This window comes from Hyla sarda, chromosome 2 (genome assembly GCF_029499605.1).
Source record: "Hyla sarda isolate aHylSar1 chromosome 2, aHylSar1.hap1, whole genome shotgun sequence".
NCBI lineage: Eukaryota > Metazoa > Chordata > Amphibia > Anura > Hylidae > Hyla > Hyla sarda.
Genome location: NC_079190.1, coordinates 245,893,509 through 245,917,269, shown reverse-complemented (window position 1 = coordinate 245,917,269; position 23,761 = coordinate 245,893,509). Strand labels below are relative to the sequence as shown.

Below are 23,761 nucleotides of genomic sequence, written 5' to 3'. Positions count from 1 at the left end.
TGAAATTTTTCAAGAAAATGAAGTATTTCTCACAGAAAAAGATTGCAGTAACACATGTTTTGCTATACACATGTTTATTCCCTTTATGTGCATTGGAACTAAACCAAAAAAAGGGTGGACAAAAAAGCAAATTGGACATAATCTCACACCAAAAATGGTCTGGACAAAATTATTGGCACCCTTTAAAAATTTAGGAAACATAAGATTGTTTCAAGCATGTGATGCTCCTTTAAACCCACCTGGGGCAAGTAACAGGTGTGGGCAATCTAAAAATCACCTGAAAGCAGAAAAAAAGGAGAGAAGTTTACTTAGTCTTTGCATTGTGTGTCTGTGTGTGCCACACTAAGCATGGACAACAGAAAGAGGAGAAGAGAACTGGCTAAGAACTTGAGAGCCAAAATTGTGGAAAAATATCAACAATCTCAAAGTTACAAATCCATCTCCAGAGACCTAGGTTTGCCTTTGTCCACAGTGCGCAACATTATCAAGATGTTTGCAACCCATGGCACTGTAGCTAATCTCCCTGGGCGTGGACAGAAGAGAAAAATTGATGAAAGGTGTCAAGGCAGGATAGTCTGGATGGTGTATAAGCAGCCCCAAACAAGTTCCGAAGATATTCAAGCTGTCCTGCAGGCTCAAGGAGCATCAGTTTCACCACAAACTATCCGTCAACATTCAAATGAAATTAAACTCTATGGCAGGAGACCCAGTAGGATCCCACTGCTGACACAGAGACAAAAAAAAAGCAAGACTACATTTTGCCAAAATGAACTTGAGTAAGCCAAAATCCTTCTGGGAAAATGTCTTGTGGACAGATGAGGCCAAGATAGAGCTTTTTGGTAAAGCACATCATTCTACCATTTACCAAAAACAGAATGAGGCCTACATAGAAAAGAACACAGTACCTACAGGGAAATATGGTGGAGGTTCAATGATGTTTTGGGGTTGTTTTGCTGCCTCTGGCACTGGGTGCCTTGAATGTGTGCAAGGCATCATAAAATCTGAGGATTACCAACAGATTTTGGGTCGCACTGTACAGCCCAGTGTCAAAAAGCTGGGTTTGCTTCCGAGATCTTGGTTCTACCAGCAGGACAATGACCCCAAACATACATCAAAAAGCACCTAGAAATGGATTGCAACAAAGCGCTGGAGAGTTCTGAAGTGGCCAACAATGAATCCAGATCTAAATCCCATTGGACACCTGTGGAGAGATCTTAAAATTGCTGTTGGGAAAAGGCGCCCTTCTAATAAGAGAGACCTGGAGCAGTTTGCAAAGGAAGAGTGGTCCAACATTCCGACTGAGAGGTGTAAGAAGCTTATTGATGGTTATAGGAAGCGACTGATTTCAGTTATTTTTTTCCAAAGGGTGTGCAACCAAATATTAAGTTAAGGGTGCCAATAATTTTGTCTAGACCATTTTTGGAGTTTGGTGTGACATTAAGTCCAATTAGCTTTTTTTTCCCTCCATTTTTTGGTTTAGTTTCAATACACACAAAGGGAATAAACATGTGTATAGCAAAACATGTGTTACTGCAATCCTTTTCTGTGAGAAATACTTCATTTTACGGCCATGACTGTATATCATTAGCTGTCGTCCTATCTGCAGTCATATCAACCATCTAGTGCTATCGAACCATTTAGTGCTATCAGGCCCCTGTCTGGATCTTGACAGTATCTTATTGCATCAGCATTAGTACAAGAATAAAATTGTCCTGCCGATAGTAAATTTTGTGTGTACATTAGTATTCAGATCCTTTGCTATGATGCGTGAAATATAGGTCTTAGGGCCTCCTATTTCTCTTAATCATAAAATGTTTCTACACCTTATTTGGAGTCACTTGTGGTAAATTCGGTTGGTTTGTGTATGAGTTAGAATGACATTGGCCTTTCTATATATGGACTCACAGCTGACAATGCATATCAGAGCAAAAACCAAGACCTAAGGAAGAAAGAATTGTCTGTGGAGCTTGAACAGGATTCTATGGAGGCACAGATCTAGAGAAGGATACAATTTTTTCTGCACCGAAAGCTCCCAAGAACACAGTGGCTTCCATCATTTTTTTTATGAAAGACATTTAAAACAACCAGGGCTCTTCCAAGAGCTGGATGCCCTACCAGACTAAGTAATCATAGAAGAAGGACCTTGGAAAGAGAGGGTATCATGTGCATTTTAGAGAGACCTGTAGTTGTACGGTATTATCTTATAAATATACACTATAAACCCCCATGAGGTGGTCATTAGAACCCTAAATTTCCCAACCACTAATTATTTGTGTGCAACTAATAGCCTTATCTTTATTAAATTATATCAAATTAGAAAATGTGAAACACACACTTTAAAAACCAGTCACTGTTTGGCAGCTCCCTGAATAGGAAGAAGCCACAGAATTTTCAAAAAAAAAAAACTGCTGTAAAACAGCTCAGTATATATCACAGTGAAGGCTATACAGGGCCCCTCTGCAGCTGAGGTCCTATAATAATTGGATGTTGCTCGCACTATTGTGATAAAAACATTGCACAGAGCCCACCCTCAACGTTACACCACGTTTGGGGCTTTGCCAAGAGACTATTGGGCTATGATATGCAAAAAACGCAGACAGGAGGTTTTATAACCTCCCTCTATTATATCACTCATTTATTTGGCCAATAGTATCTCTAGCATGTCAACTATTTGTATCTCACAGCCAATAGTGATTCATGTAAACATTGTATGACATCTCATTCTCCTATCACAGTCCTGATCCCAACTAACCAGTGGGGGAGCACTATGTACTTATCTATTACAGGAGTGCCGACTGGACTTCCTCCTAGATTTTCCTATTCGTTGTGCAGACCATACTGCACAAACACTTTTAGTGAAGTCCTGATATATATTATATTTATATATATATATATATATTTATATATATATATATATATATAATATATATATATATATATATATATATATATATATATAAAATTGCAATAGAAACAGCACATCCAAAAATATATGGCAGAAAGAGAAAAGGGGTGCACTTGAGAAAGCCAGCGTGAGGCTGGAGAAACGTAGTCTCTATCACATCATGAAATAAACTCACCTTCCTTTTTGATACAAGCTGTGGTGTGCTGCCTGCATTTTTTCTATATATATATATATATATATATATATATAATATATACTCTCATTGCTATATATATATATATATATATATATATATATATATATATATATATATAATTATCCCGATGAAAATAGACTCCGGTCATGTAAACGAATGATAAATAAAGATGATTTATCCATAAACAACATAACATTATAAAAAAACTGAGTCGCATCAATTCGCAGGTGTTAGAAACCAAATTGTACCTACAACTATGGATTTGCTATAGTTATATATACATACTTACCGGTACAACTCATAAGGATGAGCTAATCCATTACCAAATAAGTATAGTAACTTTGCATTATAACAAAGATCGTTAGTGAATCTGACAGCAACAAGAAAAAAATGTGGTGTTAAATGGTAGGAAATGCTCAACCCCAAATACAGTTGTGCATTTATTCTGGGGGAGCAGATCCTGCCCTTGTGGTCTGTTGCTAAGGGCGATCCCCAGCATAAAAATGCATACAATGGAGGATGCCTGCAGTGGACTACAAGTGCCACAATGGCATCCTACACCAGATAGACGGTGTGGATGTGTAACTTATAGAATAATACATGAATTTAGGTGCACTACTGTGGTAGATGTAGACAGTAACATATGACTAACCCTCAAAATGATGTTAAAATTGAGACATTAGCCAGTATATCCTTATATGAAGGACATACCTGAGCACGCATACCAACGCCAATTTATGTATGAATCTGACAGCAATCATAATTTCAATTTATCATTGATTTAGTAATATAAAGTTGATATAATTTGATGGCTCCACTAACTATTGGGGCTCATTTACTAATGTTTTCCTGACAGTCTTTCGTCGTTTTTTTTGCGACTTTATTGGCGCATGGTGTCTGTGCCATGGCGCGCATAGTGTTCTCCGTGGCGCAGACAACTTGCCACTATACGCGACATACATTCCTGACCAGCCCGACATTTTCACTCAAGAACCCGAAAAAGGGGCGTGCCCCGATGATTTGCAAAAATGCCACCAATTTATTTAAAAAAATCCAACTAAAACTAGTCGGGTTTTCCCCTTATAAAACCCACAACATGAGAGGAGGTCTAAAATGTATTTGCATTTTTTTTTTATGATTATTATCTGTTATTTTGCTTAATGAAAACTAAAATTATGTTAATTTGATGTTCAGAAGGGGGAGGCTCCTGCTTGTCCTATTAATGTTAAACCAAATGTATTTTTTTTAAGAATTTGATCTGGTTACTCTACATCTGCTGCATTATCACCCCACCCCCCCCCCCCTTTTCCCCCTCCAGGCCCGAGGCAGCAACTGGGGTGTGCGCACAAGGATACTGCTGCCCGGAAGAAGAGACAGGCACCCTCCCCCCCCTCGCCGGAATATGACACCCATCTCCCCCCACCCCCGGAATATGACACCCATCTCCCCCACTGGAATGTGACACCTACCTCGACCCCTCCCCCCAGCCCCCCTAAAACCTGGTGGCGCTGCTGTGGCACAGGCTGCCTTGCTGGGAGCAGGGAAGCAGACATGCTAGCCCCTGCGGCTGATCTGAGAGCTACAACGCTGTTTCTCCGGGACCACAGCGCAGACCAGACAGGCAGACTCAGGTTAGGAGCACACCAAAGTTCATATCCCCTGCTCTGCCTGCCCCTGGAAGTCTGGGAAGAGCGGGGGAAGATGGCAGCGATGGTGTGGGGGCCATTGATGCGGAGGGGGGACTGGCGGCAGTTACCTGATGACACGCGGGGACCGGCTGCAGAAAGGAGGCGCAGGCAAGTAGAGGCAGCGGCGGTGACGTCAGAGGCAGCAGTGAAGATCGCTGTAAAGTGATCTTCACTGCTGCTTCTAGGAGTTTCAAAACTTTAATTCCCACCATGCCCAGACAGCCGAAGGGCATGTTTGGAGTTGTAGTTATGCAACAACTGGAGGAGAACAGTTTGGAGACCACTGTGTAGTGGTGTCCAAACTGTAGCCCTCCAGATGTTGCAAAACTACAATTCAAAGCATGCTGAGACTGTCCAGGCATGCGGGGAGTTGTACTTCGGCAACATCGGGCCTTCGGCCCCCCAATAAAAATGAAAAACGTCTTGTACGGCACTGTTAACAAAAAGGAGCCTCTAGCTGTTGCAAAACAACAACTCCCAGTATTGCTGGACAGCCATTGACTGTCCAGGCATGCTGGGAGTTTTGCAACAGCTGGAGGCACCCTGTTTGGAAAACAGTGCCGTAGGGTAATTTTGGTATCAGAGGCAAGTCTAATTCTTGCAACCGGGTCCATCCCATGCAAATCCCTAATTAAGGCCTCAAATGTGCAATAGCGCTCTCTCACTTCAGAGCCCTGTCGTATTTCAAGGCAACAGTTAAGAGCCACACATGGGGTATTTCCGTACTTGGGAGAAATTGCCTATACCCCTTATAAAAAGGTAAAGTTGGGGTCTACTCCAGCATGTTATTGTAAAATAATAAAATGTTCACACTAACATGCTGGTGTTGCCCGATACTTTTCATTTTCACAAGAGGTAAAAGGAAAAAAAGACCCCCAAAATTTGTAATGCAATTTCTCGTACGGACATAAAATGATCTGCGGACGCACATCAAGGCTCAGGAGTGAGAGAGCGCCATGTACATTTGAGGTGATTTGCACAGGGGTGGCTGATCGTTACAGCGGTTCTGACCTAAACGCCAAAAAAAACTAAAAACATACACATGGGGTGCAGTGAGCATTTATGCCCCACAGGGATCTGACAGATTTTTTGAACAGTGGTCTGGGAAAATAAAAATGTAATTTTTCATTTGCACAACCCACTGTTCCAAAGATCTGTCAAACGCCAGTGGGGTGTAAATGCAAAAAAAAATAAAAATTTTCATTTTCACGTCCAACTTTAGCGTAAATTTGTCAAACACCTGGAAGGTGTAAAAGCTCACTGTACCCCTTGTTACATTCCTTCAGGGGTGTTGTTTCCCAAATAGTGTGCCATGATGTTCACCCGTTCCACCCCGCCGTTCGCCCGTTATCTTCTTTCTTCTTCATATGCAAATTAGCTGCTAACTGGCACGGGTGGGGTTACTGTCTTCATCTGGCACTGTGACATAACTGCCGCCCGGCTTATGAATATTCATGTTCTGGCTCATAATCTCCCTCTCCTCCCTGCTGATTTCAGGACTCCACTGCGCTGAAGCATCTTCCGAGTGTAGACAGGAAGCCAGCACATGCACAGTTGAGTCCTGAAATCAGCGGGGAGGGAGAGAGAGATGATGAGGGAGAACATGAATGTTCATAAGCCCTGCTGTGCTGCGGGCCGGGCAACGGTTACATCACAGTGCCAGATGAAGGCAGTAACCCCGCCCGTGCCAGTTAGCAGCTAATTTGCATATCAAGAAGAAAGAAGATAACGGGCGAACGGCGAGGTGGATCTGGGCATGGTATGCATCAAACTGATTAGCGTCCCCCACACTACCAGCGAGTAGCGCTGGTTAGTGCGGGGGGAGCAAGCTGTCAGTTTTCCTTTAACGAAAAATCATCAAACACCTGTGGGGTGTTAAGGCTCGCTGTACCCCTTGTTATGTTCCTTGAGGGGTGTAGTTTCCAAAATAGTATGCCAGGTGTTATTTATTTATAATTTTTTTTGCTGTTCTGGCACCATAGGGTCTTCCTAAATGCAACAAGCTCCCCAAAAACCATTTCAGCAAAATTTGCTTTCAAAAAGCCAAATATGGCTCCTTCACTTCTGAGCTTTGTAGTGCACTCACAGAGCACTTTATGTCCACACATGAGGTATTTCTATACTCAGAAGAAATGGGGTTACAACTTTTGGGGGGCATTTTCTCCTATTACCTCTTGTAAAAATGGTAAATTTCTGGAAAAAAATGCATTTTAGTTGGAATTTTTTTTTTTCATTTACACATCCGACTTTAACGAAAAGTCGTCCAACACCTGTGGGGTGTTAAGGCTCACTGTACCCCATGTTTCGTGCCATGAGGAGTGTAATTTTGCTGTTATGGCACCATAGGGGCTTCCTAAATGCGATATGCCCCTCAAAAACCATTTCAGCAAAATTCGCTTTGCAAAATTCCATTGTCGCTCCTTTGCTTCTAAGCCCTCTAGTGCATCCACAGAGCACTTTTCGTTCACATATGGGGTATTTTCTTACTCAAGAGAAATTGGGTTGCACATTTTGGAGGGCTTTTACCCCTCGTAAAATTTAAAAAACTGGGTCTTCAAGAACATGTTAGTGTAAAAAAAATGGAGATTTTGAATTTTCTCCTTCACTTTGCTGCTATTCCTGTGAAACACCTAAAGGGTTAACAAACTTTCTGAATGTAATTTTGAATACTTTGAGGGGTGCAGTTTTTATAATGGGGTCATTTATGAGGTATTTATGGGGTAGTTCTAATATGAATGCCCATCTCTGAATCAAATTCATAAGTAAAAGCATCCCAGAGTTATTAATGCTTAAAGTGATAGTGGTCAGATGTGCAAAAAATGCTCTGGTCTTTAAGGTGAAAATGGGCTTTGTCCTTAAGGGGTTAAAGGGGTTTTACGATGAAGATAAATAGGTCTAAACTGAAACATCATGTGAAATTAAACATATTTGCAAATACAAGTAATTATCAGAAATCAATCGCTTCTGAAAGGCGGCCGTATCAAGCCCTTTTGCTTTTTCCTTGTTGCCATGAGATATGTCCTGTAGACAGTTCTCTATTCTGGTCATTCATGCGCAGTTGCTCAGATCTCCTCATACACTCTGACTATACAGCCAAATATCCTGCAGCATACAGCTGCTACACTGCAGACAATACATAAATACATATTTATGTATTCTCTGGCTGTCTGAATATTCACTGACCAGGATGAGGTAAATATGCATTATGTACTGTTCTAACTTGTTATTCACTGTTAGAACTGTTATTCACTTGGCAGGAGGGGAGGCAGGAAGGATATTATTCCCTATAATAACATTGTAGGCTGCGTGAGAAGAGAAGAGATAATTTTACTATTATGACAATTACATTCGCCTGATAGATGACGTTAACTATGCAGCACAAGAATGAACATCTGCACTAATGACTGCTGGGAAATGGAGGTCAAAGCATATAATGTGACAATCAGAAGCCCTACCCATTGCATAGATTTTCATATAAAAAGGGGGAGGATAAAAAGGCAGAAACAAGGAAATTAGGTCATGTCTGCATTATTTTTCAAAGACAGACCTTTTAATTTTATTTTTTAATCCTTTATTTTAATTTTTATCAAGATAATAACAGGAGTGTACAATAAACATAGCAGGCATGTTCCATATGCAAATCATCCACATACAGTCATGGCCGTAAATGTTGGCACCCCTGAAATTTGTCAAGAAAATGAAGTATTTCTCACAGAAAATGATTGCAGTAACGCATGTTTGGCTATACACATGTTTATTCCCTTTGTGTCTATTGTTACTAAACAAAACAAAGGGAGGGAAAAAAGCAAATTGGACATAATGTCACACCAAGCTCCAAAAATATTGGCACCCTTTCCAAATTGTGGATAAATAAGGTTGTTTCAAGTATGTGATGCACCTTTAAACTCTTCCAGGGCAAGTAACAGGTGTGGGCAATATAAAAATCACATCTGAAAGCAGATAAAAAGGAGAGAAGTTCACTTAGTCTTTACATTGTGTGTCTGTGTGTGCCACACTAAGCATGGACAACAGAAAGAGGAGAAGAGAACTGTCTGAGGACTTGAGAAGCAAAATTGTAAAAAAAATATCAACAATCTCAAGGTTACAAGTCCATCTCCAGAGATCTAGATTTGCCTTTGTCCACAGTGCGCAACATTAACAAGAAGTTTGCAACCCATGGCATTGTAGCTAATCTCCCTGGGCGTAGACGGAAGAGAAAAATTGATGAAAGGTGTCAACGCAGGATAGTCCGGATGGTGAATAAGCAGCCCCAAACAAGTTCCAAAGATATTCAAGCTGTCCTGCAGGCTCAGGGAGCATCAGTGTCAGCGCGAACTATCCGTCAACATTTAAATTAAATGAAACTTTATGGCAGTAGACCCAGGATGACCCCACTGCTGACACAGAGACATAAAAAAAGCAAAACTACATTTTGCCCAAATGAACTTGAGTAAGCCAAAATCCTTCTGGGAAAATGTCTTGTGGACAGATGAGACCAAGATAGAGCTTTTTGGTAAAGCACATCATTCTACTGTTTATCAAAAACGGAATGAGACCTACAAAGAAAAGGACACAGTACCTATAGTGAAGTATGGTGGAGGATCAATGATGTTTTGGGGTTGTTTTGCTGCCTCTGGCACTGGGTGCCTTAAATGTGTGCAAGGCATCATGAAATCTGAGGATTACCAACGGATTTTGGGTCACACTGTACAGCCCAGTGTCAGAAAGCTGTGTTTGCCTCCAAGATCTTGGGTCTTGAGAAAACTTCAGAAGCTAATAACTATTGGAAGGATTAAGATTTTTTAATAGAAGTAAAGAAGAAATTAGTAAGGCACGTGTGTCAATGAAGCATTACAGGCTTAAAGGGGTACACCGCTGAAAATATGTTATCCCCTAACCAAAGCATCTCAGGGGTCCCGCCGCTGGGGACCCCAGTGATCTCCGCTTTGGCACCCCTGTCATTCGGTGCACGGAACGAACTCCGCTCCATGCCTGATGACATGGAGGGGGCATGGCGTCACGAATGTGGAATCTGCAGGCCGCTGCTGCCGGCCTGCAGATTGCGAGGTTTCCCAGTGGCGGGTCCCCCACAATCTAACATCTTATCCCCTATCCTTTGGATTGGGGATAACGTGTTTTCAGCTGGGTACTTGTAGCGTTAGTTATCTATTTCTGGTTATCGTGTCTGCATTATTTTTTCAAAGGCAGACATTTGATTTTATTAAACCTAACTAAATGTTAAGGTTGCTGTGAAAAGTGTAATATGGTAAATACTAGGGATCGACCGATATCGTTTTTTTAGGGCCGATACCGATAATCGGTGGAGGTTAGGGCTGATAGCCGATAACATACCGATTTTCTGGTATAACTTACCGGCTATTTATCCCCCTTGACACCGCTGCAGATCATTGATTTAAAGCGGGCGCTTTAAATCAATGAACTGCAGTGGCTTTTGCTGTGCCATAGACCGCCGCCGCCACCTGCTTCTCTCCCCCTGCCTGTCAGGGGGTCCTGAGTCCTATCACCGCCTATCACCCCCACTGCCGCACCGCTCCTCCCACCACCGCTCCGCCTACGGCCCCACGTCGCACCCCCCACCGCACCGCCCCGGCCCCATTGCCTCCCCCATCCCCGGTTTTATAATTACCTGTTCCCGGGGTCCACTCTACATCTGGCTCCGGTGGCGTCCTCCTGAGCTGTCACTGTGCGCACTGACGGTGACGTCACTCGTCATTGCGCACAACGTAAGGCAGGACGCAGCAGGAGCCAGAAGTAGCGTGGCCCCTGGCCCCCAGGAACAGGTAATTATAAAACCGGGGATGGGGGAGGCAATGGGGCCGGGGGTGCGACGCGTTGCAGCGGGTCGGGAGGGGGGGGGGGCGATCGTGGTGGGGGCGGTGCGGGGGGCGGGGCATTATCGGCTTATCTGCAAGGTAATTGGCGATACCGATAATGCCCAAAATCGTGATTATCGGCCGATAGTATCGGCCAAACCGATAATCGGTCGATCCCTAGTAAATAACTCTTTAAGGATGAATTCACACACATCAAGGTCTTTTGCCATTACACTAGGATTCTAAAATAGTGTCCTTTTTGGCATCTGGTTAGCAAAAGGCATGCTTGTCACAGATCTGTTTTGAGAAATCCAATGCAAACACTATAACAATAACAACACAGAAGAATAAAGAGGTTTATATAGAGTCTGTATTTTGTAAGTCAGGAAAAGAAAACTTATGGTGATCACATTGTTCCCTTGATGTCACATGCACGCATAAGGACAGCTAATGTAGCTCCCCATACCTCCGTTTCATGGAGCCCTGCGAGAATGACATGGGAGGCCTTCACTACTAAATGTTCACATTTTCAGTTAGACTTTAAGTCATCATTGAGGCCTCTGGATAGTCTTTCAGAGCTTAGAGCGGTGTAGATATTAATAGTGTGTCTGTGTTTTGAGAGTCCACAAACGATTATAGGAGGAAAATAAATTCAGACGGGTCCTAATTCTTTCATTTATCATTTTCTTTAAAGAGCTCTTGGTTGCTCCTTCTATCCTCCATCTAGCAGTTAATTATATCTCAGATGTCAAGAGTGATTAATACTGTGCAGAATTCAATTCTCCAAGAAGATTACAAGCAGCCCTTCTAATTCATAGGCGGAAGTCAGGGCCCATCGGAAAAGGCAGTAACTGTGGGTTATATACTGGATATTCTGCAAGCTATACATTATACACCATATAATATCCTGTCACATACATAATGATGTATATATACTGATACTACTATTTGCATCTCATATGTTCATTAAGTATTTAATATTGTTGTACTGTAGATATAGTAAAACAAATCCCACTCCCGTCACTTGGCATTTTGAAGCTTTTATTATTTTATATTTACTGTTAGCAATGGCTTCAGTTCTTTGAATTATTTTCAGTTTTCCAATTTCCTTCACTCCAAATCTTTTTATATGGTCAAATAGCATTATTCTCTATCTGACCTTAAATAAAACACTATTCCACCGGAGACAATGACTGGGACAAAGTTTCCTTCTTTTCTGTCCTTTCTTATTTTATTTATTTTGTCTTCTTGATTTTATTTTCTGACTTTATATTAACTCATAATTATGTATATTTCCATGTATGACCACCAGGAATCTCCACACTATAGTTTAAATGGTATTGATAGTGGTCAATGGGAGTATAGGGGATACATGTATACCTATAATTTTAAGTTATTGCTTAAGTCTTCTAAGAACTGTTGACCTATTTAGATTTAATATGAAAACTTTATAGGGGTAAGAGCTTAATTCAAACTCCTCAGCCCCCCCCCCCCCCCCCATTTCACAAATTTGACTAAATACTAGAAGTTTAAATCTGTATGCAGTGAGCTTCTGCTAGTGGAAGCTGCAGTAGGAAAAGCATTTATGATAGAATTCTAAGGTGTTGGCAAACACTCACTGGCTCGCTCCACCAAAAAAAAAAAAGAAAAAAAAAGGGATAATAATTGTGGATATATTGTACAATAGATTAAAGGGATGGTTCAGTGGAAAACATTTATTATTATTTTTTTTTTTTTTTTTTTTTTTTTTTTTAAGTCAACTGGTGCCAGAAAGTTATACAGATTTGTAAACTATTAAAAAATCTTAATCCTTCCAGTACTTTTTAGGGTCTGTATACTACAGAGGAAATGCTTTTCTTTTTGGATTTCTCTTCTGTCACGACCACAGTGCTCTCTGCTAACCTCTGCTGTCCATTTTAGGAACTGTCCAGAGCAGCATAGGTTTGCTATGGGATTTTCTCCTGCTCTGGACAGTTCCTAAAATTGACAGCAGAGAGCATGTGGTCGTGACAGAAGAGAAATCCAAAAAGAAAAGCATTTCCTCTGTGGTCTACAGCCCCTAAAAAGTACTGGAAGGATTAAGATTTTTTAATAGAAGTAATTTACAAATCTGTTTAACTTTCTGGCTCCAGTTGATTAAAAAAAAAAAAAAAAAAAAAATAAAGTTTTCCACCGGAATACCCCTTTTAAGTTCTTTGAGCTCCTGCTGAGAAAGAGATTTGTTATAATAATGGCGATAACAAATTTATATTGCTTTAAAATAAATTGAATAAATAAATAAATAAAAATTAAATAAATTCATAATAATACCTTTTTAAATATGTTACTTTTTTAACCATTCTTTTCCCATTTGGCCCTATGAACATTTGATCACCTCCTACAATGCCCTGCTGTGCTCCTGTACTGCAGTGTATGATGCCTCTTAGTTTTACACTGGGGTTAAAAGGTTGGGATTGTGGATAAGTCTGATCCCTGATGTTGTAAGTGTGTTAACTTTAAAGGGGTATTACAGGAAAATTAACTGGCTCCAGAAAGTTAAACAGATTTGTAAATTACTCCTATTAAAAAATCGTAATCCTTCCAATAATCTGCTGCTGAAGTCTGACAACAGTGCTCTCTGCTGACATCTCTGCTTGTCTCGGGAACTGCACAGAGTAGAATAGGTTTGCTATGGGGATTTGCTTCTACTCTGGACAGTTCCCGAGACGGGTGTCATCAGAGAGCACTTAGACAGAAAAGAACAACTCAACTAATGTTTGCTGCTGATGGTGTAGGCATATAAATGTACTAGTGTAAGAGGATGATATAGGTAGCAGAGAGCAGTACATTTCTTGCTATGACTTAAATAAGGGACAGCTTTGCAAAGGAGTCTTTAAAGATTATTCTTTTTATATTAGAGTTGAGGACATAAGATCACCAATTAAAGAAAGTATTTGAATATAGCACCGTAGGATGATAATCTAGAGGGGCAAAAACATACCCCTATGCCCTACCACCATACACTTGAAATTTTGAAATTGTTGTTGCATCCCTGATCTTATCTCACATATTGACATCGTAAATAAAACCTATTGCTTGGCTCAGTCATGCCAGTTGGAAAGCATCACTGATGATAGATGCCCCCATATATGTCCACACTATTCGGTGTTCCCATAGCTGTGTATCATGTAGGATTCTTTCTTTTAACCCCATAATTTCATCTTAAAGTGCTATAAAATATCAAAAATGTAACACTCGCCTTATCCATCCCCCGCTCTCATGTCAATGCTTTCTGGGTTCCCCTTTGGTCTCTGTTTATCTGGGTCCAGCCATTACTTGTTGGTGTAACACGTGACTGCAGCCGCCAAGGTGAGTATTACTCCTTTTCTTATTTATAGCAGCATTGCCCATTTGTGTATAAAAAAAATAATAATCATTGTGCTGGACAATACACTGTAAAGGAAATCTGTCAGCAGTATCACCCGCACTAAAGCTGTCACACAGGCTTGTAGTGCGGGTGATGCTGCTCAAAGCGATACTCATGGCATCCAGATTCGCCCAGCCATTCCACCGCAATTCGCCTTTGTCTTTTTATGTAATGATGGCCTTGGGGCATGGGCGGAGCTGACATCTTCCTTGCCGGCTCATCGATATTCATAACCCCCTCCCTGCTCTTGTGCCCCGTGTTAGTGAATGGCGCATGTGCCTTACACTAACATGGGGCGCAAGAGCAGGGAGGGGTTATGAATATTGATGAGCTGGGTGGAGCGCCCGCCCGGCGTCTGCCCATGCCTCATGCCCCAAGGCCCTCATTTGCATAAAAAGAATTGCGGCGGATTGCTGGGCGAATCTAGACTCCGTCCGTATCGTTTTGATCAGCATCACCCGCTCTACAAGGCTGCGTGACAGCTTTAGTGCGGGTGATACTGCTGACAGATTTCCTTTAATAGTTGCCATACCTAATAGTTCATAGGTAAATAGTTTTGAAAAATAGGTTGAAAAAAAGGAGTCCTTCAAATTCAACCTAAAACCCTACTGTGTTTATTGAGAGAAAGGCAAAACCCTGCAGGAGGCTGATGCCAATTGCCCCATGACAGCTGTATATGGATCGCACCTTGTGTGTCACATGACCACCTGCAGACTACAAGCACTCATCATTAAAGTACTTTGCTTGCACATGCTCAGTGGCTAGTTACTCTCATTGAACTGTACAGCATTGGGGATTGTAAGTAGGGCAGCCATAGACTAGACGGAGAACATTTGACCAGTATGTGTTTTGAGAGATACCTGGGTATTTAAGGGCTGATCTAAGTCTGAAAAGCTTCTTATAACTTCGACAGATATGAGAACAAACAGGACCCCAAAATTCCAACATCCATCAAGGTTTTTTTTTATGGCCAATATGTGAAAGTGCATTACTCTGTAAACCAAGAAAATAATTTAATAATGTAATTGGATTTTTTTTTCTTTGAAGACAGAAAAGATGTACCTTTTGTATCAGTTATAGTTACAGGTTACTGTATACTGTATAAGAGAAGTTTCACAATGATGCTAAATTATAACCCTGTTGTACCTGGTCTGTCTGTTAGTAAAATGATGGTTATTTCTGAAATGATATACTTACATCATATCTTTAAAATTAATTTAGAATTTCTTTTGACTACAAGCTGAAGCATAAGCTAAGACATAAATTAGGAACTTATTTATATACACTACTGTTATGTTTCCATATGCACGTTATAATGATCTAGTAGGAAGATGGAAACTTCTACAAATGGCGAGTAATTTTTCACCTGAACAGACATATGCAATAGATCTGTACTTGCACAGTCTTAAACCGCTTGATGATTTTCTTGTGCACAAGCAGTGAATTGCTTTCCTGAAGCAATATTACTGGCAGGCGATGGGGGGAGGGGTTAGCTGTAAAATTATTCTGTGCACGCGCAATATTCTCTCAGATTGGAGCAGATGTGCGTGTGACACAGTGATATCTATCACAGTGACATGAAGCTCAAGGTGACATTGGACAGAAACAAAACAGCATTGAGCTGTCAGTATACACAGATATGATGTGCCTTGTACCTCGCCAGCTGTGTCCAAAGGACTTGTTCTGAGAAGAAAGTCATTCACTTGTATTATCTGACAACCGCACTTATTTACTCTGCTTGAAGAATGATAATAAATAATATTTCATTCTCATCTGGGACCATTAGTTGATCTTGGTCAGCTTATGAAATTGAGATGACATTGTATGTACAATGTAACCTTGGCGATGAGAATGACTGCAGCACACCTACCTGTGGCACATGACATTGCATTACAGTATCGGAAACCCATACAGACTTACGGGTGCCACCATATATGGTATAAGGCTCTGTGTTCTCTACATAACTCACATTATCTATAGTGATTAATGGCATGAAACCTGTGCTTAATTTATCTACAATACATTACATCAGTTTTGATAGAAGGAACATAACTACTGTAGCAGGTTTTTGGGAGCACCCCCTAGTGTCTCTGGGGTCCCTTACCCTAGTTACCTCACTATGCCCGACAGGGGGATCCTGAGCCTCCGCTATCTGGGAGCTGTGGTACATGTATACAGCAGTGCCTCCACCCAGTGGAGCATCCGGGGTAGGGATGTGGGGTCCCACTGGGAACATACTTGGTACAATAAGACTGACACAGCTTAATGTGAACTAACTTTATATAGTAAGTGGCAAATGAACAACATACATAGGATAATTAAATAGCGTAACACAGATAGGAATGCAATGGGGATTTTCCTCACCCACCCACTAGCACACCTGCGGCCCACCCCCTTATCTTCACCCTAATGGCCGTTGGTGGACATAGGAATGTTGGGGCCCTTATAAGTCCTGCTCCGCAGCATCATTGAAGCAACCTGAGCTGTGTAATATCCACACTAGACCTCAGAGTCTTTACTTTGAGAAAGGAGACAGATGCCCTGCAGTGGAACAGGGAAGAGGCTTTAGGCTTACCCTCACAACACCATTAACCAGGTCAGTCCAGCAGCAGTCTCCTCTCTCAGAATTCACCAGTGCTCGTCTCTGCCAGCAGGTCTCTCTCTCAGCTAGTGTGGTACTGTGTGAAGCAAGTTCTCTCAGTTAGGTGCTGTCTCTGTGGTGCAGTCTCTCACAGCTAGAAGCACGTCTTTTCTCTAGCTAAGCTTGTAGTCCTCTGAGCAAATCCTCAGGACACAGGACCTGTGTGATGTCACAATCATGTGACTGAAGTCTCCACCAATCAGCATTATCTCTCGTGAAATGACTGCTAATCATGTGATCACAGCTCCCGTCTTTATTAACAGCATACTAGTTCATTTGTGGTCTCCATCCGCAATCTTCTGGGCATTTCAGATAATGCATCCAACTCCACAGAGGTTACACTACCATGGCCATTGGAGAGACGTAAACCATAAGGGAACAATGACAGACCCCCTTGTAAGTCAATGGTCTATTATGCACCATTGATATCTGTTGTACGATGGATTCAAAAACAGTGCTGGCTATAATGGAATGGAGTCAGAATATAGTAAGTAACAGCTGCATAAGAGGTTGTGTATCTACACACTGGTCAGAGTGCTCATGCTGATCTCAGTCCACTGCCAAAAATATCTACAGTGGGTAGATGAGCATCTGAACAGAGCCATAGGCCTGTAGAAGAAGGCCATCTGCCATATTTTCTTTTATATATTGTGGATAGCTAGGTGTATGTGTGTCGCTTACCTGGGAAAGAAATAGCATCAAAATGTATTATGGGGAAAAAGACAAGCTGGAAGACATCTTTGATGCGCTAGGCAATGCTCTTCTTGGAAACCTTAGGTTCTGGAATTGATGTGGATGTTACCTTGGCAAATACCACCATCTAAACTTTGTGCATACCGAGTACACTGTTTCATGGCAATGGATTTCCTTAAAGGAAATCTGTCACCAGTGTCCCCTGCACTAACCTGTCGGTACCGACAGGTAGTGCAGGTGACACTGATGACAGCGCTACTTACCTTTTCACGTTCCGTGCAGGGGAACTCCGGTAATCTCCTCCGTTAGCTCCAGCTCCGGGCTCCCGGCTTGGGCACGGGCAGAGCTTAGTGACGTCACCGCTGCTGTACCCAGGACCCAGCAGAGAGCAGCAGCGTTAATGGCACTAAGCTCCGCCCAAACCACTGCTGCTTGCTCTCTACTGGGTGCTGGGAACAGCAGCGGTGACATTAAGCTCTGTCCATGCCCCAAGCCGGGTGCCGGAGAAGCTTACGGAGATCCCCTGCACAGACCGGGACAAGTTAAAGGAGAAGTCCAGTGGTGAACAACTTATCCCCTATCTTAAGGATAGGGGATAAGTTGCAGATCGCGGGGGGTCCGACTGCTGGGGCCCCCTGCGATCTCCTGTACGGAGCCCCGACAGCCCGCGGGAAAGGGGCGTGTCGACCTCCGCACGAAGCGGCGGCCTACACGCCCCCTCAATACAATTCTATGGCAGAGCCGAAGTGCTGCCTTCGGCAATCTCCGGCTCTGCCATAGAGATGTATTGAGGGGGCGTGTTGGCCGCCGCTTCGTGCGGGGGGTCAACACCCGCTATCTGGCCGGAGAGCCGGGGCCCTGTACAGAGAGATTGCAGGGGGCCCCAGCAGTCGGACCCCCCGCGATCTCAAACTTATCCCCTATCCTTAGGATAGGGGATACGTTTTTCACCACTGGACTACCGCTTTAAGTACCGTTGTCATCAGTATCACCTGCACTACCTGTTTGTACTGACATTTTATTGCAGGTGACACTGGTGACAGATTTTTTTTTAAATAAAAGAGGCATCTTTCTGCAGGATGATGCGCTATATCCCATTTAAAAAAAATTCTAAATGTTGACTTCCACATTCTACAGATGCGCATCAGATTGGGATCTGGGGAATTTGGAGGCTACCTAGTCTGATCCGCCACTTTCCACTTTGCAACCATAAAGCACTTAAAGGATCTGCTGCTAATATCTTTGTGTCAGATAACACTGGACATCTCCAGGTCTTTGTTTTTAAAGGTCAGAGTGGTTTTGGTGATACAAGGGAAAACTACACTATATTAGGCTGGTGCTTTTGATGCATGTTCTGTATTAAGACATCTTTATAACTAATATATTGGACAAAAATGTATGCTAAGTGGATATTTCACCTTTAACACACAAGGTGCCCCACACAGACTTGAGAACATAATAAAGACAGCTGTAATAGGCTACAGATGTCATGTCCTCATGTCATATTCATTTCTTAAACAAGAGGAATTCTAAGAGTGATTATGCTTATTATTTTTACATTATTAAATTATGAAATATTTTAATGTAATTCTCATTAGTCTTGTCCGTACAACTTGTCCATCAATTTCAGTGCTTTGTGAGAGTTTTTGTTTATTGTACAGTATTACATTATAATTAAAGTAAATTTGTTACATTTTCCCTTTTTTTCTTTTATCACAGAACCTACGTTGTGGCACAACTGGTGTGGTGACCTTTATTCGTGGCAACATGTTGCATGTAGCCTGGTTGGGAGACTCGCAGGTGATGCTAGTAAGAAGGGGACAAGCTGTGGAATTAATGAAGCCACATAAGCCTGACAGAGAGGTGAGGACTATGGACTAATGCAGTCATCTTTACCAGTGTACGTTTTCTTAGATAAAACATGAAGTGATAAATGACATTTTCTGAAATTTTCTGATATCCTGAATCAGTTGGTCTGTCAGGATTTAAGACCTCTGGGAGGCATGCCACCCTCATCTAGAATTAGGTGATGCCCAGGGACGTAACTATAGAGGTTGCATCAGAAGCCTGAGGAGCCCATAAGGTCTCTCTTTTTAATAGTTATAGGCCAGTGCTATAAATAAAGCGTTATAGCTGAGGGCCCTGTAACAGTTTTGGCATTGGGGCAATTTTTAAATGACGTCACCGGTGATGCCTATCCACTGAGGCTACCTCACAGTTTGAGATGCACTGGTATAGACCTTATACTGCATCCATCATCTTTACCTTATGTCTTCAGTGCTGCTGATTTTCTAAATCAGAAACTTTTTAAGAGTAGTAAGTATCTGCTTTAGTTTTGGTGCCTTTCTCAAAATGATCAGCACTGGGGAAACAGTGATAATGAAATTCACATGGTGAAATTACTTTACTGCACAACATATACAGTACTTTGTTTACTATCCATTAAAGGGAATCTGTCATCCGTATCACACGCACTAACCTGTTGTACAGGCTTGTAGTGCTGGTGACACTGCTAAAAAAAAAAAGATTACTTGCCAGTCCCTGCTCTGTACCTCCACTCCGCCACATTCCTGGTTTTCGGTACATGCAAATAACCTGCTTGCTGCATGAGAGGTGTTTGACCAGTAAGTATCATTATCATCAGCGTCACCCACACTACAAGCCTGTAACAGGTTAGTGCAGGTGATACTGATGACAGATTCCCTTCAATTGTTTCATTGCTTGTCCAAGTCCCCCATATCACTGCTATTTAGGATTAATATGATGAACAACGTTCGTTCTTCCAACAAACCTATTGTTTTCTTATTTTTTAGGATGAGAAACATCGCATTGAGGCCCTTGGAGGTTGTGTGGTCTGGTTTGGCGCATGGAGGGTTAATGGAAGCCTGTCTGTCTCTAGAGCTATTGGTAGGAGATTGACTTTAATTCTTTCCTCTTTTCTTCGCCTCCTCATGGCCCTGATTTTAATTAAGTGTTTGATGATCTCAGACATCCAGAAAGCTAAAGGAACATGAAACAGAATAGAATTTATACTGGGAAATCCAAGTTCATCTCACCTAGGATGCAATTAAATTGCAAAAGCCCTATACTCTATTAACCAAGCTGCATAATGGATTTGATGCTAATGTACCTACTATTTATGTCTGTATAGACAGACTACTTGCTAGAATAGTGATATATATGCTGAATGGCCGCTTTATTAAAGACACCTGCCATTTCACAATTGGAACTTCCCTATATAAAAATAACACTGTTACCCACAACTCATTCCATAGTCAGCAATGGCACTGAAACTGGTTGTCTGTTCTTATAGACAATCTGTGCTTAAAGTGTAGCTCCCACCATCCCTTTTTTTTTCTTTCTGTCCCTGCCTATTGCCCATCTATCCCTAACCACCTCCCTGCCTTTACATTTTTTTTTACTATATTAAAAATGCTTTTTTTTCTGCCTGGTAGTGTGCTCACTACCAAGCAGACTTCCCCGGCAGGCATGACGTCACTGACGCCTGCTGGGGGGCCTGACTTCCGCCCTTAGTTCAACTATACAGGGTGCCTCCAGCTGTTTCATCACTACAACTCCCAGCCTGCCCTGACATCTATTGGCTGTCAGGGCATGCTGGGAGTTGTAGTGGGGAAACAACTGTAGGCACCCTGTGGTGAAAACAGTCTCAGCCGCAGCTGCCACAGATCCCACTCCCCCAGGCCCCGCCGCGCAACACCCCCCACCCTTCTCCCTCCGCCCACCCGAAAAAGACATTCCGCTCCCCCAAACTCCATCACCCCCAGACCCCGCCGTGCAACAACCCCCTCCCTCCAACCGCCCGAAAAGAAGGCATTCCGCTCCCCTTATAAGACCTCAGATCAGACTTGCCCATCCGGAGGATCAGCGCAGCAATGAGTGCGCGCGCTGCCTCCGGACAGGGTAACGGGGCCACGCGCGAGGCTACTGGAGCAGCCTGACAGTGGGCAGTGCAGCCCCAGCTATCAGCGTGCTCGCTCTCGCCTGTTTGATTGACAGGCGGGAGCGAGCACCGCAGTGACTGGATTTCGACTCATTGCCAGGCTGAAATGAGTCGAAATCCAGTACTGACGTCACTGCTGAATGCATTCGGCCACTAGGAGGGCGACCCCTAGTGGCCGAATTTAAAAGTGATTTTAAACTTGTTTAAAATCACTTTTTTTAATTAAAGTATATTAGAGATATGTTGTAGTACTTAAGTACTACAACAAATCAATTTTTTTACTTCATGACAGTGCCCATTTAAGGAAACAGACATGGCTTTATTGGACTGAACAGCATAAGCATTGGATCACTGAGCAGTGGAAAAGCTGACTCCAGCTTAATCCATATCAGTAGCACCATGCTGATGGGAGGGTCAAAATTTGACTCAAGCTGTATGAAATCCATGAATGCATCTTGTCAGGTGTCAATAGTTTAGGCTGGTGGAGGAAGCACAAATGGGAGAGGCGGGAACCAGCTTACCTGTTTGGTAACTCCAATCTCTAACGCACGGATCACACGTCTACCCCGTACTGAGGAACAATGGCAATACGGTCAAGATGATCCAGCGGAGCTTGTGAAAAAACAAAACACATTCTAATAAAAGTGAAATCACATAAAGACAGATAAGTATATAAATGTGCCCCCCTTAAAACAAGCGTTTCTGGCACTAGTGCTGCACCCTCAATCATGGCTGTCTACCGTGTGCAGACAGCCTCATGGCTGTCTGCACACTGTAGACAGCCATGACTAAGGACGCAGCACTAGTCCCAGAAATGTGACGATTTTAAGAGGGGGGAGGGGGCGGGTGGTGTTACACCCTTTATGTCAGTCTTAATGATTTTAGTTTTTTTTAACACCATAGATGTTTACACAGTAGAGCTTGCTTAAGTATTGTGGCTGACCAAAATTCATCCTTTCTTGGCAGCTGTTTATCCTATGATACAAGGGGACTTTTTATCAGGACAGCGCCAAAGGAGTTTCTAATAGAGTGGACATTCAGTGTATAGTGATAAATTTAGCTTTGCTGATTTATGTATGCTTCCAGGACTTAGAGCTATTAGGGTGAAGGAAATGAAAATAGTGTCACTGCATTCTTTTACTACACTAATGGATGCCTGGTATATTTAAAAGGAAAACTGTCATCAGTGTCACCTGCACTAATTTGTTAGTACAGGCTTGTAGTGTGGGTGACATTGATGTAAATGATACTTACCACGGGCCGATCTGTAACCACATTGGTCTGTTATCCTCCTTATTCGAGCCATGATAATCAGTAGTCTTGGTACACGGGCGGTGCTCCAGGAGCATGATAAGGTCATGGCTGCTTTCTCAAGCCTGCTTGCAGCAACTGTGATGTTGTGTCCTCCTGGAGCACCGCCCATGCACCAAGCTTGCTGATTACCATCACCCAAACAAGGAGAATAACTGGCAAATGGGGCCAAGGATCGGCCCTCGGTAAGTATAATTGTAATCAGTGTCACTTGCACTACAAGCCTGTACCAACAGGTTAGTGCAGGTAACACTGTTGACAGATTCCCTTTAATATGCCATACAAAGCTGCGTTAGGGATTTAGCTACCTACTTAAAAACATTTCTTCAGGCTGTATTCACATTATGCATTACAGTGTCGTGGCACCACTGCATTTTTGCTGAGATTCGTGGCTAAAATGGTGTTTGTGCCACAATTTGTGTGAATCACTGTAAAAATTTGTTATTTAACAGTGATTTTGGTCATTCCCGGTAAAAAAAACCAAAGGTAACGCACCATGTGAACACAGCCTTTGAGTTACCAAAGCAGATAACATGTATCATTTATTTTCCTATAACATGCTTTCGGGGACCCTAATGTGTACGTGAGGTGTAAAATATGTCAATTATGCTATTCCATTCCAGTAAAATAGTATTATCTAAAATATACTATATGCAGTCATATGCATGGGAATAACGTTTTTTTTACCCAAACTTCACTATAGAGAACCCCTCACCACCACCTAATTTCCAGCCTAAAAAACTGTTTTCTCATATAGATCAATAGTGTGCATAATATTCCCCAACAGGTATGCTCTGTTTGGCACATTTATGAAGATAGTCTATTTGTAGGGTCTTCGGACCTTTCTTCTAAAGGAGAGAACAGGAGGATCCATCATTTTAATATAATGTCCAGGGCCAGTTTGCTGTTTAGAAGTCATCAGTGTCTAGTCTCGCTGGACTTGTGGATCCTAATCGATCCACAAGTCAGAATGTGCTCGGGCAACCCCAGAGTAATGTGTACAAGCCAATAGCTGTATTTAAAAGTTAGCCATCATTAGGCAGTGACTTTATTATAAAATATCATTCAGTCATCTAAAATAGTCTTTTTCAACAGTTATTTAGTTAGGAAGCATTGAGTTAAAGAG

The 23,761-nt window shown here is 42.2% G+C and overlaps 1 protein-coding gene and 1 long non-coding RNA gene across 2 annotated transcripts in view; one reads left to right on the top strand and one right to left on the bottom strand.

Moving 5' to 3' along the window:
• The window catches only part of PPM1E (protein phosphatase, Mg2+/Mn2+ dependent 1E), a 195,136-nt gene that overhangs the window by 156,952 nt on the left and 14,423 nt on the right, over nucleotides 1-23,761 (top strand). Inside the window, exons 5-6 of the mRNA XM_056556873.1 lie at nucleotides 19,083-19,226; nucleotides 20,177-20,270. Coding sequence (XP_056412848.1) covers nucleotides 19,083-19,226; nucleotides 20,177-20,270 — 238 coding nt within the window. The remainder of the gene's footprint in view (nucleotides 1-19,082; nucleotides 19,227-20,176; nucleotides 20,271-23,761) is intronic.
• On the bottom strand, nucleotides 20,233-22,712 carry LOC130355952 (uncharacterized). The gene is made up of 3 exons (XR_008888711.1): nucleotides 22,579-22,712; nucleotides 21,846-21,936; nucleotides 20,233-20,363 (listed from the first exon to the last, which is right to left on the bottom strand). It is a non-coding gene; the product is annotated as an uncharacterized LOC130355952 (long non-coding RNA).